General features: G+C 41.8%; 1 protein-coding gene across 2 annotated transcripts in view; it reads left to right on the top strand.

Annotated features, from left to right (window-relative positions):
• The first annotated feature begins 3,580 nt into the window (after nt 1-3,580).
• Nucleotides 3,581-16,505, top strand: part of LOC125878539 (paxillin-like) — a 36,885-nt gene continuing 23,960 nt past the window's right edge. The window contains exon 1 of one of the 2 annotated variants that reach the window (XM_049573698.1): nt 3,581-3,829. In XM_049573698.1, the coding sequence (XP_049429655.1) occupies nt 3,817-3,829 (13 nt within the window). In that variant the 5' untranslated portion in view covers nt 3,581-3,816. The remainder of the gene's footprint in view (nt 3,830-16,505) is intronic. The other variant, XM_049589504.1, reaches the window with a different exon arrangement.

Raw genomic sequence — 16,505 nt, 5'->3', positions numbered from 1 at the left:
TGCCCTCTCAAGAGGTGCAGGAAACGGGGAAACTGGAAGGAACCTTGGGAAGAGGACAAGAGGGAGATTTAGATGGTGTCTGCAGGCCTAGCCCCATCAGTCCTTTGAGCCCACATGTTTACCTTCATTCCTTATTCTTGTGGGACTTACCTGCACTCCACACCTAACCACTCTCACTGTCTATGCCCTCCTCCTCCTCCTAAATCTCTGGTTGCAGAAATTGACAAACCGCTGCCACAATGTGGGCCTCCTCTGGGTCTCCTCTTTGGCTTGCTCCACAGACTCCACATACACCAGTGTCTCCCTGCTTGGGTAGCGCTTCCTCCATCCTGGGATGAAGAGTCTGACAAACCTTCTCCGCAACGACAGGGGTTTACTCTCCAAGTCCTGCTCCTCCCAGAAGCTCTGCAGCTGCTCCTCAAGCACACTTGTCTTTTCAAGGACGTCACACTCCTGCAGCTCATCGAAACTTTGAACTGCTTCTGCCTGAGTGTCCTCGTTTTCCATTTTGGGGATTTGATTTTGCAAGTGCTTGTCAGCAAACTCTGTGGACACTGACATTTCACTGCTGGTGGCCTGTGCCCTCTGGCTGATCAGGTCATTGATTTTTTTCTGAAGAGCCACTATGTCTCGGGACATCTTGTAATTTTTTATATAAAGAGCCTTGTTGTTCTGGATGAGGAACTTGTTGGCTTGGCGGACGGATTCACAATCTCCAGGGGTGGTGCTTTGCCCCTCAGAATCTATCTCATCCATCTCCATTGTTTCAGAGACACGACTGGTGTCCTGTGTGTCCTGGCCCATTAGATCATTCATCCTTCTCTGCAACGCCTCCTTTTCTTTGGACAGATTTTTGCTTCGTATGCGGAGGGCCATGTTTTTACTGAGGAGGATTTCTTTGGTTTTGTGAAGGGAATCAAAATCCTCAGGAGCTGTTGCATTGTCCTGGAATTCCATTTTCTTATTGTTAATAAGTTAGTTTGACAGCAAACACTGTCGGTTGTTGCAGTTATTATGTTTGCTTTGCTCTCCGAAATGTAGTGCGAATGCTCCAGGTGTGGTGCACAGGCTTTACAGATATAGGCCAACCTGTTCTGACAAAGTTAATGCCAAGACTAGAATCTTTGATCATTTAGGAAGGCAGAACTGGAACTGTTTCTGTGTTCTAGAACAGCTGATGAGAGTTAGTCAGTTCTACACCAGCTACATGTGGCTGGACACAGATGTCCAGAAAGTTTTCTAGCATGTAGGTCAACCTATATGGCACTGCATCATGTTTTCTCCACAAGGAGGGCACTTAAGAGGTCAGGCTATCATGTTTTCTCTAGTGCACTCCATGACATTTTCTCCACAAGAGCAGCACCTTAGAGGGCACTTTATCATATCTTATCTACCACAGGTGCATCCACAAGGGACCTTTTGCTGCATTGTACTGTATTCAAACTGACCTGCATTGCTCTGCAGGCACTGGACTAAACTCAGACTGAACTGTTTGCATTGGCACACCAACCACTGTACTTTTATGCTTGTTGGGCTACTTGATATGCTGAGGAACTGAACTGAACGGTACACGCCATATATTTTTCATTGTACATATTTTCAGAGTCATGTTTTTTCTTTTGTGTGCGCTGTTGAAATGGTGTTTGTTTCTTTATCTTGTCTCTCTGTGCACTGTAACTGAGCTACCACACTCCACCAAAACAAATATCACCAGTGTTGACAATAATAATAAGTATTTTCGAACATGGGGGCATCATGGGTCACGTAACTTTTCTGGGGCGGACCTAAGCATAAGCAGGCGCTGGAACTGGGCCATGATCATCTCAGCTCAGGCTCTAGTCCTGCAGGAGTTTCAGGTCATAACTCAAAAGTCAGCAGCCATTAGAGAAGGCTGGCAAGGGTACGCACCCACTGAGCAGAACACCATCAGATTTATCACACAAAAATACAACTCACTTCAGACTCATGATAAATTTGCAGTGGTGGAAGAAGTATTTAGACTCTCTACTAAACAAGAAGTATTAAAACCACACTATGAAAATATTGTGAGCAAAAGTCCTACATTCAAAACCTAGCAATATATTAGATAAGAATTTGACATCCAGTACTTTGTGATCCAAGTAGTTAGGTTATTTTTTTTAAACCTTTTTTTTTTTGTGTTAAATATAGAGACTACAACCAGTTCTGGTCCATTAAAGGAAAGGAATATTTTTTGTTAGTTTTATTTATTTACTATTATTGTTACATTGTTTTATTAGTTAGTCATAAGTATTAATTATTGTTATTTATTAACAAACGTTCAGAGAAATTCTTGCATATTTTAGATTTAACCTGGCTAACTGAGTAATCTTGCTTGGTGTAATACCCCCAGCTGGACTCTAGTTTCTGGAAGGCCTACACGACTGATGAACAAAACCAAAACTGACATTCCTTGCACTTCCCCATGCATATTACATGTGCATTATCAATTAGATCATTTTTATTTATTTATTTTTTTTACAAGTAGTTTAACTAATTTTTCTAAGAAGCTTTAGTCAACTGAACTATACTAAACAAAAATTGAAATGTGACACTTTTCTTTTTGCTCTCATTTTTCACAGGATTAAGTTTAAAATGAAAAACTTTTTTAATGAACTCAATAGATTTATTTCTCACAAATTTTGCCCAGAAAATTTGACTGCAGGAATGTCCATCAGAGCTGTTGCCCATTAACTCAGTGTTCATTTCATTACCATAGGCCATCTCCAGTGTCATCTCTGTGAATTTGGCAGTACATCCAATCGGCCTCAGAACTGCACAAGTTGGTTACGATGACGAACTGCTGGCAGGTCAAGACTTTGGTGAGGACAAAGAGCATGCAGATGAGTGTCCCTGAGACAGTTTCTGAATACGTTCTTTGGTTTTACGAACCAATTGTTGCATCAGCTGTCAGTGTGGCTTGTCTCGGATGACCTTGCAGGTGAAGAGGTTGGATGTGGAGGTCCTGAGCTGGTGTGGCTTACCATCGAAATAATGGAGTGGCTACAAGTGTTCTGCTGGTTGCATGTACTGCCAAATTAATGTAAATGACATTGGAGATGGCTTATGGTAGGGAAATGAACCTTCAGTTCATGGACAGCAGCTCTGGTGAACTTTCCTGCAGTCAGCATGCCAACAGCACACTCCCTCTAAATTTGTGACATCTGTGGCACTGTGTTGTGTGATAGTAGTTATGGTGTTTAATCAGCTTCGTGATACACCACACCTGTCAGGTGCATGGATTATTTTAAAAAAGAAGCGCCCACTGACAAAGATTTTAACATATTTGTGACCAAAATTTGAGAGAAATAAATCTATTGAGTGCTTGAAAAAAGTCTTAGATCTTTAACTTAAACTTGTAAAAAAAAAAGGGGGAGCAAAAACAAAATTGTTGTGTTTAAATCAGTACAGAGTCCTTCCTAGAGTAGCTTTACTGTAGTTTAACTTCTCCCATGTAGCTTCCCATTAAATTGAGTATACACTGTATGCTGAGTGTCCAGTCCCACTGTGTGCCGCTAGATGTCGCTGGTCCCTGTGTGTGGCGGCTGGTGGGCAGGCAGAGGGCTGGATGTGGGCTGTTGGAGACTCCAGGGGGGCAGCAGGGTATGTGTGTGTTTGTGAGAGTGTTTGAGGCTCGTCGAGCAGCAGGGGAACTTGAAAACTTCACTGCGTTCAGCGAGGGTCGTCTGTGTACGGAGACTCAGCGACTAGGAGCTGAATCCGCTGCTTTACAGTCCAGCTGTGATCGACAGAGGAGGACCGGTCCGGTTCTCAGCATAGGGACGATTTCCGGCCAACATGGATGATTTAGGTAAGTTCGCTCGCCGTGAATGCAACATTTACACAGCGCGTGCGTGTGTGTATTGTTACAACGCTACCACACATTGCTGGCGTTAGCTTTGTAGTCAACCTATGGTGGTTTTTAATAAGGTTGTTGACTGTAGTTGTGTGTTCGGGTCAGCAGTGTGTGTCCAGGTAGGTGAAGTTATCCCGGTTCAGCTGAGCTCAGCGCGAGGTTACATGCCCAGAAAGGCCCCGCGTGCTTACATGAGGAAGCCCTGCTACCAGACTCATTGCGATAATTAGCCTAATTAACATGTGTGTTAGCGGGTGTGTATGTGAAGGAAAAAGGTGTGTGAGAGGACGTAGCGCTGTGGTCGGTGTGTTGGCAGTGACTGTGGGCGAGTTATTCCTCTCACAGTTCCTCCACATCACTTATCTGGGCATGATAATCTACTGTAAGGCTCCTCTAACTTTTTCATGCTCATAACCATGAGCGGAAATATATAAATTAGACCTCAAGTCATTTGGTATTTGATGAGACACTGACCTAACGAGCCCCTCCTGGTGATTGTCAGGCTTACATAACTGCCTCTGCTGCAGGTGGGAGCTGGTTTCAGTGGTATCAACAACATGAAACAATCAGTATTGAGACAGTGTTTCCAGTCGTTCAATGGTCTGCAGCTTCTTGAAACTGTTTTCATCTTAAATGTTACCTTTATTTCAGCACATTGTCACATTAGTGCATTATTAGCCCACATACAGGAGCAGGTGAATCCATGAGAGCTGTGTCTGTGAAGATGAGCTCAACTCGGTGAATTATAGCACACTTGATGACAGCAGAAAATGTAATGCCTGAGGCCAGGTTGTGGTGACAGGGACGATGTGAAGAGCTCAGCACAATGTTCTTGATGCACACACCATCCCGGCTCTCCAGATTCCCTCACTGACAGCTCCTTTTGCTATTATTTTAGTAGTTTAAAATTCTTATTGTGAGCTCAACACCCTTTGCACTTTGTTTTAGCTAGACAGTCATGGGTGGATAATGAGACAGCTGGGTCCCTGGGCACAGACATGCAAAAGGGCCCACCACATCTCCTACACAGAAGCAAGACACACAGACTTTGTGCTGGCATCTCTTTGTAGTTGTCGGCTTGTGTTTTGTGTCTCTTTGTGTGATTTTTTTTGTGTCCTTATGGTTGTTTGGTGTCTCTTTGAGGCCATTTTGTGCCTCTTAGGGGTATATTTGTGTGTTTCTTGGTTTTATTCCTTTTTGTAGTTGTTTTGTGCCTTTTTGTTTTTCTTTTGTGTCTTTTTGGTCATTGTGTTGTCTTCTTGTAGCTGCTCTGTGTCTCTTTGTAGCCATTTTGTGTTTCTTTGTAGTTCTTTAGCATGCCTGTCATTTTTCCAGTCTTCTTAAAGGTCAATTTGTATCTTTTTGAGGAATAGTGCTGTCTTTTTTGCTCATTTTGCGTCCTTTTGTAGTTGTTTGTGTCACTTTGTAGTCGTTTTCCATCTCTTTGTACTTATTTTGTGTCTATATATTTCATCTTTTTGGTCGTTGCGTGTCTTCTTGTAGCTGTTTTGTGTCTCTTTGTAGGTTTTTTTTGCATGTCTTTGTCATTTTATGCCTTCTTAAAGGTCAAATTGTGTCTCTTTGAGGTATTTTGGTGTCTTTTTTGATTGTTTTGTATCTCTGTGTAGTCATTTTGAGTCTCAGTTTTGAGTGACAGTTTGTACATGCGGGCCCCTGACACTTTGGGCCTGGGCCCAGTAGGCCCATAATCCATCCATGTTGGCAGTGCAGGATCTTTCACAAGTTTCTTCTAGTGCTGTAGAATAATTTATAGGAGCAACTATTCAGACCCCCTTCAGTGATGTAAAGTGTGCAGCCTAATTAAAAACAGAAGGAAATCACTGAAGTAGCACAGCTCACACAGTGCAGGATTCAGGCTTGGTTGCTTTTTGTGTTCATTTACAAGCATGGACTGTTCCATTTGTGTTTACAAGGCTTTGAGTTTTACCCCGGCAACTGTAAGGTTAAGTTTAGCAGGACATCCGTGAAATGCATTGGAGTCGGGTTCATTGGATGCTAAAAAAGACACCAGAATGCATTCATAAAGTCAAAGATGATAAATGTGTTGCAAAAGCCTTCCAATTACCACCCGCTGTGAGGTGCAGGTGGACTTGCTGTCAGATAAGAGGTATAGTTCTGTTCTGCAGAATCTTAACACATTCCCATTTGAGGTAGGGCGAGGCTATCTGAACTGGCCTGGTTAATTTAAAAAAGCAATTTGAGCCCAGTGTCTTTTTAGTCGTTGCCGTCATGATTGCTCCACAGCAGAATGCCTGGATATATCTAATTTGGACCAAAACCCAGCTCTGTGGTTGACATCTTGGTGGTGAGAGTGAGACTGTACCAAGAACATTGGTCATTCTATATCCAGTCAATATTTATGGATACCTTCTCAGCTTACGTGGGTGAAGGGCTTTCCTTAAAGTAGCTGCTTAAAAAAGGAGCGTTACACAACCCAGTGTAATTATCATGTCACAGGGTTGTAAATTCTGTCATCGTTTTAGCAGAGACCTGTAAAACTGTGGCACACAAACCTAGAGAAATAAAGGCTTCAGATACCTCACTGTTCAGTGTTCAATGCTCTGTGCTTATGGACGGTACTGGGATGAGAGTCACTGCGGGACATCTTTCTTCCATGTGTTTATGAAAATGGAATGTGTTGATGTTTTAAAGTGGTTTTAATGCAGTCGGGAATCTAAAGAAGTGCCTCTTAAAGGACTGAAGTGAGGCAGTGCAAGAGAGCCATCCACCTCGGACCCCAGAGAGGACGACGAAACCTACATGTATTTTTAGCAGAGGAGTCCTTCTTCTTAAGCGCTGAGCCAGCAGCACCTAGAAACCTTCCACCAAGCGGCTCTTCATCTCTCTTTTCCTCTTCCCTCACTTTTATTGTTCATTCTCACAGTCTTCCTATATCCAACACCAGGGACCTGACAGCAGTGACTCTGACTGGCAGGTTTGCTTCCTCCATAAAAGTGTCTTTCCTGTGATCCGCACATGTGCGCACTCTTAATTTTCCTTTATCCCCATGCTTCCTTCAGAGCCAGCCGTGGGAGCAGACTAGCGCTGCTCACACTAGGCAGGGCGTCGGGGTGAATCAGGCCCACATGCAGGGATTGGGCCTCAGCCAAAATTTATCCTCCTTAAACACTGCACTGCCCCGCCCTCTCTCCCCACTCCCCATCATTCCTGTGGTGAACCACATAGGAAACTGCAGGCTGCAATCTATTGACAGTTTAAAGCGGGCTGAGTTTGCAGGAGAGCAGATTAGCCTTTAGGAAGATTTGGATCATGGCAGATTGTGATGCTTGATCGCCTGCAATTATCAAGTTTTTTAAATCAGGAACTGGATACAAAAGCTTTCTTTTATTATGCTAGACATGGATTCATATCTATTGTGTGTGTGTGTCCTGTTATTTGTGCAATCTCTGCAGTTTAGACGCCTGGTATGTTCTGAGGCAAACTTTCATTGACCTCCCCTCTTCAGCTATCAGCGCTGCTGAGCGTTGCTCCGTGCTTCACTGCTTTGGGCCTGCACCAACAAGACATGAATGTCAACTAGCCTCCAAAGTTAACTTCCTTTTACTGACTTTGATCCACAATACCTTTTCACTATTTCTCTTTCATGTTTCCAAATACAGTAACTGCTCTGTTTCTCTCTCACTGATTTGTTTTACTGTGGCTTTGGTGGCATCATTTGAAGTGAAGTGATTCCCTAGAGCCCTGTCAGCACAGCAGCTTCAGCTTTGGAAATGTCACTCTTGGAGTGGGCGTGGGCAAAGTAGTCCTTTACTTACTCCAAATGAGATCTGATGTAGCCTAGATACTCAACCAAGTCTAAATTTAGATTGGTTCATTGTTTATACACCAAAAGGAACGTCAGACAGCTCATGTGTGGACATTTGACATTTCCTCTAGATACTCCGTATCAGACTGTGACAACAATGTCATTTATGCCTGAGTGGTGGTTTTTCACTCTATCAGGGACACTGTTTGTATATCAACATGATATCCATTCTGCCCATGAGCAGCATGGCCTTGTCAGTCAGTGTTGCTCTCAGTGATAATCAACCTTCATCTTCATTTGACTTATGATGCATTGATGAGTCAGTAACTCCACTGTGCATACAGTGTGATGATAACCAGTGAATTATTTCAGGTTTTGAAGGAATCAATGAAGTAGTTCTGCAAAATGCGTAACCCTTGTTTAGAAATCACAAATTTGTAGGCCTGGACCTGAATATTTGACCATTCGAGTGTCTCATTGGGTAGGTATTTGATTCTTAATTTTTGGATTTGACTATTATTTTGTTTTAAATGACATTAAAGGGATTGAATTTTTTGAGGTACCTATCTATAATCAGTGTATTACCTACGGTTGATGTCAATTGGTGTGCTCCCAGTTAGGAGAAGCAGACAGGAGTACTATGACAGAAGCTAAGCAATGAACTGCTGTGGACAAGGGCAGCAGCAAAACGTATTTAAGCTACTTAAAAAATGTCCTACCAAAAAAAAAAAAAAATCAGTACCAGTTTAAGTGGATGCTGTATTGTGAATATTTTAACAGCTTTGCTTTGCCATCAGACGGCCCTTTCCTTTGGCACTACATCTCTCAACTTCCATATTCCTAAACACCTCTGTCCTTTGGCCCGTTCAGTCTCCGTCTGTAGAAGTTCTTCTCTCTACTCCGGTTTATAAAGGTATCCTCTCGTCTCAGCAGTGAACGGCATTTTGTTGTTCATATCATAATCACTATATCTGTTGTGTCTTCCATAAACTGCTGAAAGTCTGACCCAAACAGCTGATCTGTGATGTTTTGCAGTGAGTGGCTCAGTTGTGCTTATGCATAGGAATATGGATGTTTTACGGCTGAGAAAATGTAGTGCCGAGGTAATGGGCTGTCTGACGGCAATGTAAAGCAGCAAAAATATCCTCAGTATAGTGCACACTTGAACTAATTTAGATGATTTTAGATGACTAGAATATGTTTTGCTATTGCCCCTGCCCACCACAGTACATTGCTGAGTTTTTGTGTTGGCACTCCTGTCTGCTTGTTGAAACGTGCAGACCACCATGTACTGATGGTAAAACACTGACTATGGATAGGTTACCTCATACAACCCCACTTCAAAAAATCTGTGCTATCACTTTAAAGAATTGAAAAATAAATATAAATCTCATGAATTTAAATCTCAAACTTAATGTTTTGGAGCTAGTATGTTGTTTCTGTACTTCTGTTTCACAGCGCTTTGTCAGGCATTGAATTCAGAGCCTATGATTATTAACAAGCATCTATGTAGGTCTGTATTTTATCCATGGTAAGAAAAGTTGTCACAAGCTGTTTTTATATCACAAAAAGTCCATGGGTAAAACATCATTCAACCAAACCCACTGGAATTACAAACATGCATAAAACACACCAAACCTTTTGGATTTTTTTTAATAGACAAATAATACAAATAACAACACTGTAGAGTGTCGAATAGAACAATAGTCCTCAACCTTTGTCGTGTCAAGGACCCCTTAATTGATGCACATTAGGTCATAGACTCCTGTTTGAAAAGATTTCACTTCAGGGACCTCCATCTGAGAAGACTGTGGTTGGAATTCAGACCAGAATTCTTTAGTTGTCAACTACAGCTGAGGAGATAACCATGTAGGAAGTGAAACCTTTGATCAGAATAGTCACTCTTATGACTCTTACTTACATTGGGCTGACTTCGAAAGTGAATCAAACAGTGAAAACAAGCTATTCCTCATTTTTCTAGGGACCCCCTGGCAATCTCTCAAGGATCCCTGGTTGAAAACCACTGGATTAGAATAACAGAATCTTAAAAATTGAATGCCTTTAGAGAAACCGAAAAACGTGTCCCAGCGCTATGTCGTCTGTCTCATCTGAAACATTTGGTTGAGACAGACAGTAGTAGTTGGATATTTTGGGAAATACACTCACTGGCTGTTTTGGCAAGAGGTAAATGAGAAGATTGATACCACTCCCATGTCTTCAGCAATTTCGCTCTGGATAAATAAAGTTTTACCTTATCTAGTGTCTGTTTGCCAAGTATGAAGCTACAGCTGTTAGCTGCTTAGCTTAGCTGCTTTCTGTGCTGATGGAACAAACAAGATTTAACGTTTTAACCAGTGAGATGAAGAAACTGAGGGCGTGGGTTTTAAAGACCAGGGAATTTACCAGGCAGAGAAAGTTGAACAAAAGATGCTATGGAGGTGCATTATGGGAAGTGAAGCTTGACTCATACCAGGGTCTAAAAGTCAACATATTTCTGCCTCTGTTGCTTTAATTATGGCCATTCCTATTTTTATCTGTCTCTTGTAAGTTCCCCAAATGTGTGGAAATGCATTACTGAATCACTGGAGTACCCTTTTAAATGTAAAGTCAGCCCAGACATAAAAGTTCCCGTTATCTAAAATTAACAGTTAACTTCCTCTTCAATTGAGCTCAAAAATCTGGCAAGTTGTTACAAATTACATCTTCAGTAACCCTGGGCTTTACGCAACAAAGGGCAAGTCTTCGCTAGATGATAAGTCTCCTGTGTGCGGCATATAAATCACACAGAGAATCAATGTAGCATCTGAAGGCTCGAGAGAATCCCTTGTATCTCCTCCAGGGTTTGTCCATCTGTTTGACTTTAAAATTAAAACCCCACAGGGCTTTGAAACATATGGTGTATTCACACATACAGTAACACACACGCGCACGCTCAAAACAGGCATACAAAAACGCTCCTGATCACAGACTGCTGGTGTGGACAGACAGCTCTGAAGGGGAAGCTGACTAAGCAGCGACAGCTCTACACTCAGCCAAGCGTCATGTCATCTCTCATGGGCCCAGTGCACCATAACAACAGCCTGCAGGATTGATATCAGAAAAGCTACTGTAGATTTTTGGAACCGGGGTTTATGTGAAAATAGGCATTTAAGCCAAAAACATATTAAGACTCAGGGATACAAGAAAAATCTGGCTGTGGGTAGGATCTGTGTTGTTTTAGTTACAGACCAGCATGTCTCACAGTATAGTTACTGAGGCTGCTCGATTATGGCAAAACTCATATCATGATTATTTTGGTCAGTATCACAGATCACAGTTATTTATCATGATTAGTTACTGACTTTGAACACATCATGCATTTGTTGCAGTAAAAAAAATGCATATTCATCAAATTAATTGAATAAAATTTGCTGAATGGGTAAGCGGTTGCAATAATTGGTTGTGTTACCTGAGTTAGGATGGGCTTCAAGGTAAAGGGTATGGCTCTTAAGGAAAGGGGTGCACTGGATTTATTACACGTTAGCTTTTCCTGCTTCAGCTTCTCGTCCGTGGTTGGAAAGCACAGGGTGTACACCTTGTTGTTGTCTCTAGTTGACCTCTGTCACTCCACTCAGCAGCCAGGAGACAAGACACAGGAAACTCCTGTCGGTTGTGACGAGCTGCAGCTTTTCTTTGTGCACAAACTGCAAACTGAACTGTATGAAAAAAATTCACAGCTTAAAAGCTCTCTTGCTCCATCTCACACACTGTACCACAGGTTGGACTGAATCATTGTTTCGCAAGTCACAATTAAGTCTCATGTCTCTGCATTTAAGTCCCAAGTCATGACAGGGAAGTCCTGAGTCAAGTCTCAAGCCCCAAGTTTTAAGTCCAAGTTTTAAGTCCCAAACAAGTCAAAATGTGTTCTTAACCAAATGTAATAGCATTTTAACAACAGAGTAATAATATTTTAAATGTACATAGATCAGGAATGCTTCATAAAGTGCGACTGAACTTCATCATAAAAATGTTTGGCTAACATTGCACTTTCATAGCATGTCACACTATTTGACCAAAATTATTTTTCCTCATCTTGGCCCCTTGGTACCCTTTGTTAAATCTCATGTTAAAAATCTTGGAGTCATATTTGATTCTGAATTGAAGTTTGACAGACAAATCAGTCATGTAGGAAAATTAATTTTCATGCTGTTACGCACTCTCCAAACTCAGATCAATGCTCTGTATCTCTGAGCTCGAGAAAGTCATCCATGCCTTCATTTCCTCCCGCCTCGACTATTGCAATTCGTTATATTCTGGTATTACTCATTCTTGTTTATCCTGTCTTCAGCTAGTCCAATATGCAGCAGTAAGAGTTTTAACAAGGTCAAAAAAAGTACACCCATTCTTGCCTCCCTACACTGACTGCCTGTTAGCTACAGGATACGTTTTAAGATTCTGATGTTTGTCTACAAAGTGTTAAACGGCCTCGCCCCCTCTTACATTATAGAGCTTCTTTCCCCGTACCACACCATGAGAGAAATGAGATCATTTGATCAAAGACTTGTGTCTGTCAGAGATCCAGGACTAAGGGTTATGAGGACAGGACTTTCTCTGGTGCTGCCCCAAAGCTCTTGGATTCTCTTCCTCCCACCATCCCATAAAGAATCATCTTAAAGCACGCTTTTATTCTATCGCCTTTTGCATATAGCGTGACTGTCTTTGTTGGTATTACTGTCACACTGTGGTGACAGTATAAAAAGAAAGAAGAAGTGGTATGTTGTCATGACTATTATCTGTCTGTGTTGCATGTCGGTCTGTTATCTCTCAAATTTTTGTGTTTCTCTCTTCTCATTTGCTTGTGTTCTTTTTTTTTCTGTGTGCTGTAGGAGCACTTTGGATCAACTTTGTTTGTGTTATAGTGCTATATAAATAAAGTTGACTTGACTATTTACCAGTACCACAGTTAGTTCATAGCACCACATTAGCTCATCAACTTTGTTAATATTACCCTCGACTTTATGTTCTTCATGCAAATTCAGATGTCAAGCGAAGTCGGAAGTTGTTGTGTTTCCAGCTGTAATTTTTGATCTGCATATTTTGCATTCTGCAATTTGTGTTTTTGTTTTTCAACACAGACAAAATTATGTTTGGTATCATTTTTTCCAACTGGTGCTCAGTAACGTAACCAGAGTTCTTCATGGTTCTCTCCTGCAATGTGATTGGATGCTGTCGGATTGGATCAAACAAAGTGTATCATCTGGGGAATTACATGTTGACTGGCTGGGAATGAGTAACCTTAAAGTTAGTTGATTCAGGAAATGAAGGGGAAATGAATTGATTCATGACACACTTTAAATAACATACTTTTTTATCTTTGGACTTGGGGGAAGGACTCAAGTATTTTCAAGTCAAAAGGCCCAAGTCTAAAAGTTAAGTCACGAGCCATCGGCGTTTAAGTCCAAGTCGAGGTTGCAATCTGAAGCCACATAATACCAACAAAGACAGTCACACTATATGCAAAAGGCGATAGAATAAAAGCATGCTTTAAGACGATTCTTTATGGGATGGTGGGAGGAAGAGAATCCAAGAGCTTTGGGGCAGCGCCAGAGAAAGTCCTGTCCCCGTAACCCTTAGTCCTGGATCTCTGACAGACACAAGTCTTTGATCAAATGATCTCAGTTCGCTCATGGTGTGGTACAGGGAAAGAAGCTCTATAATGTAAGAGGGGGCGAGGCCGTTTAACACTTTGTAGACAAACATCAGAATCTTAACTACATCTTTGGACTTGGGGGAAGGACTCAAGTATTTTCAAGTCAAAAGGCCTAAGTCTAAAAGTTAAGTCATGAGCCATCGGCGTTTAAGTCCAAGTCGAGGTTGCAATCTGAAGCCATCAAACTTGTGATTTGAGTCTGACTCCACACACACACACACACACACACACACACACACACACTCTATGTACTGTCTGCTGTCTACTGATAATTGTTTTATCTCCAAAATCATAATTGAAAATAAAATTTAATCAAATGCCCAGCCCTACAGTTACTACATGTACCAGTCATGTTACCCTGTCCTGCTTTTTGTCAGCTGAGCTCAATGAGCCCTTTTTATTGGTCAGCTTCTCGTCCAGCTGGGCACATGTTTCATGACAGGAAGTGCCCTTTGTGACCTCTCTGTTGTAGTGGCAGTCAGGAGGATTCTTTGCTGCGAACAGACAGAATAGCCTATTGTAGGTTGCAGACATTATGTTAGTCATACAAACTTGTGGACATGCCTCATCCTGTCCTATTTTCAGCAACTTCCTAAATGTGAGCAGAAGAAACCGGCTTGCTTTTGCGCTTATTAAATCCTGTTGTTGTTTTTTTTCTTGCTGTTTTCCATTTTGTTTCCAGGCAACTGGAACAGCTCATTAGCTTGATGTAGCATGTTGTCACTGAAGAAATTAAGCAAAATAAGGTGCAGTTGTAACACATTCTGTGTCATGTGTTAGGGATATGCCTAAAGCAGCCTTCCACTATTGTGCTGTGCTCTGAATTGAGTTCCCTGCTGACTTTGTGAGATTCTTATCCCGGCACTCGGTCTGACAGTGACTGACAGCTCGGTTGATGTGACGCTGCTGATCCTCTGATGCGAGCTGTAACAGGAAAACAGCTGGTCTAACAGTTCTGCATGGGAGATAATTGTGCCGCAGTATTTTAATTTTAATCAAAATTAAATTGGTGCTGCCTCAGTGCAACAAAAGGTACCTGCTGTTGAGATCGTGGGTCCTGTGCTTCAGTTCAATGAATGCCTATTTGTCGCATGAAATCGAGCTCTCAAAGTGTCAGATGGCCTTTCAAATGCACCTGCATGGTTTTTCAGGCTTTCCCCTAATTGGCTTCTAAATGTCATTTTTCTAAGAGGTTGTATGGTTGGCGTGGCTGCAGGCTTAGATAACACATCACTCCTTTTATTAGGAAATGGGTTCGTGCCCAGCAGGTTTCCTCTGGCCTTGGCGTGGGTTTAAATAGTAAATAACACACTGCTGGTACTACCCTATTTGGGATATAAAGCCACCACAATGAAGGCCTTTGATGAATTGGGAAGTTGAGGGGGTGCGGACAAGTGAGTGTGCACATGTGAAGGAAAGTGAGCATGATTATACGCGTGTGTGTGTGCTTCATATTGCCTGTGCTTCAGTTGGATTTACAATCAGCATCTGGCTTGTTAAAGAGGATCATTCAGGAAGACCGATCTAGACCCCACTCGAGTTAATGACAGCGTCGGTGATGCTTAGGTCAGGATTACTACTTTACAGGTTTATAGGGGTGTTGGCTTAACAGGAGTTTATACACATATATACACACACACATATGCGGGCTCTGGCACCCACGCCGAGCTGACTGTTTTCCAGTGGAATGATTTGGCCTGTTTTGCAGACCTCACAAACCCTCCTCTCCATCCTCGTCCCTCTGTCCTCGTCCTGCCGGAGGGGGACAAAGAGCAGCTTGTTTCTGGTGCTGTGACCTACTTCAACCCAGAGAAGACAGAACCAGACAGAACTGATTAGGAGAAGGGGAAAAAACAGTCCATCTATCCATTCATCCGTCTCTCCAGCCTTCTGTTTTCTACCACTTAACCGGGTCTGGGTTATGATAGTTGCAATCTGATCATTTTTATTATTATCTTTTTTTTTTTTTTTTTTTTTTTTTTGAGCTTTCAACCATATCTCATAGTCTTAATCAACAGATGGAGTTTAAAGCTCCAGACAAAGCAAGAACATTGAGCTTAAGATAAGATTTTTTTCCGTTAAAACTCAAATTAAGACCAAAAATCATAATTCTTAGGCGCATAAAGTGTAATTGTGCATGTTTTATCTAAATTTAATTTGATGCTTTAAAGATATACTGTGCAGAATTTTCCTGGGAAACAATGTGTAGACTCATACAGGAGTATTCCTTCTCCTTCTCATCATTTATGACGCACAACAGTGTGTGGCGGTGTGTTTATCTGCAGAGACTCTGCCCTCTTATTTTCTAGGCTCAGGACATTTGAGGCATTTTTGAAAACAACCAAGATGGCTGCCGCTGACGTGGAACTGTGTTGAAGTACCATTTTCAAATTCTGACGGCAAAACAGCAACACTCGTTGACAGACATGTTAATGCTACACCATCACAGCTTATCTCTGCACACTGTAGTCTGATTACATTTATCCGTGGTTCAGCGCTATGGCACATGTTTCGTTGCTCTGATTGGCTGTAGCTCTATCTTTTGGTCTGTGTCTGTTGATGACATTGCTTGGGAATCCAAAATGAACTGAGAGGTTCCAGACTAACTTGTGTTTGCAGTTTGGTGTAGTGATCTCAGGCTAGCAGAATGGAATTATAAAAACCCAAATATTGGGCATCACTTCCGTCATACAACTCAGGTTTAAAATTCTTAAAGTGTAAAAACAGTATGTCATCCTGTAGTGTGGCCTCAGTCACACCAGTAGATGAAACTGTCTCTCACTTGGCACTGCCACAGGAGAAATTGCCGAAGACGGTGTTTGAATGAATGGTAAAATGTCTTAAATTTCCCAACCATAGTTCAGTGGATAGTTTTACTTGCACTTGCTATCATAAAACTGGATGAATGACTTCTATACAGACATTCAGGGACTTCAGGGAAACTTTTAGTTTCCTTTTTGGCCCTGTAGTGTGTGGATTTGGTTTTAGATGTTATTTTCAGTCAATAGTAAAATACTAAAACACATACTGTATTGCTTTTGTTTGCGATTCAAACAAACGAGCAATCTTTCATTTTGTCTTTAATAAATGTACCCTCAGCGCTGCTGAAACATTGCTTTCACCGCTGTTGCATGCACACAGATGCTCAAAATAAC

The sequence above is a fragment of the Epinephelus fuscoguttatus genome, linkage group LG1 (genome assembly GCF_011397635.1).
Source record: "Epinephelus fuscoguttatus linkage group LG1, E.fuscoguttatus.final_Chr_v1".
Taxonomy (NCBI): Eukaryota; Metazoa; Chordata; class Actinopteri; order Perciformes; family Serranidae; genus Epinephelus; species Epinephelus fuscoguttatus.
The sequence above is the reverse complement of the archived record's forward strand: the minus strand, read 5'-3'. Positions and strand labels throughout refer to the sequence as shown.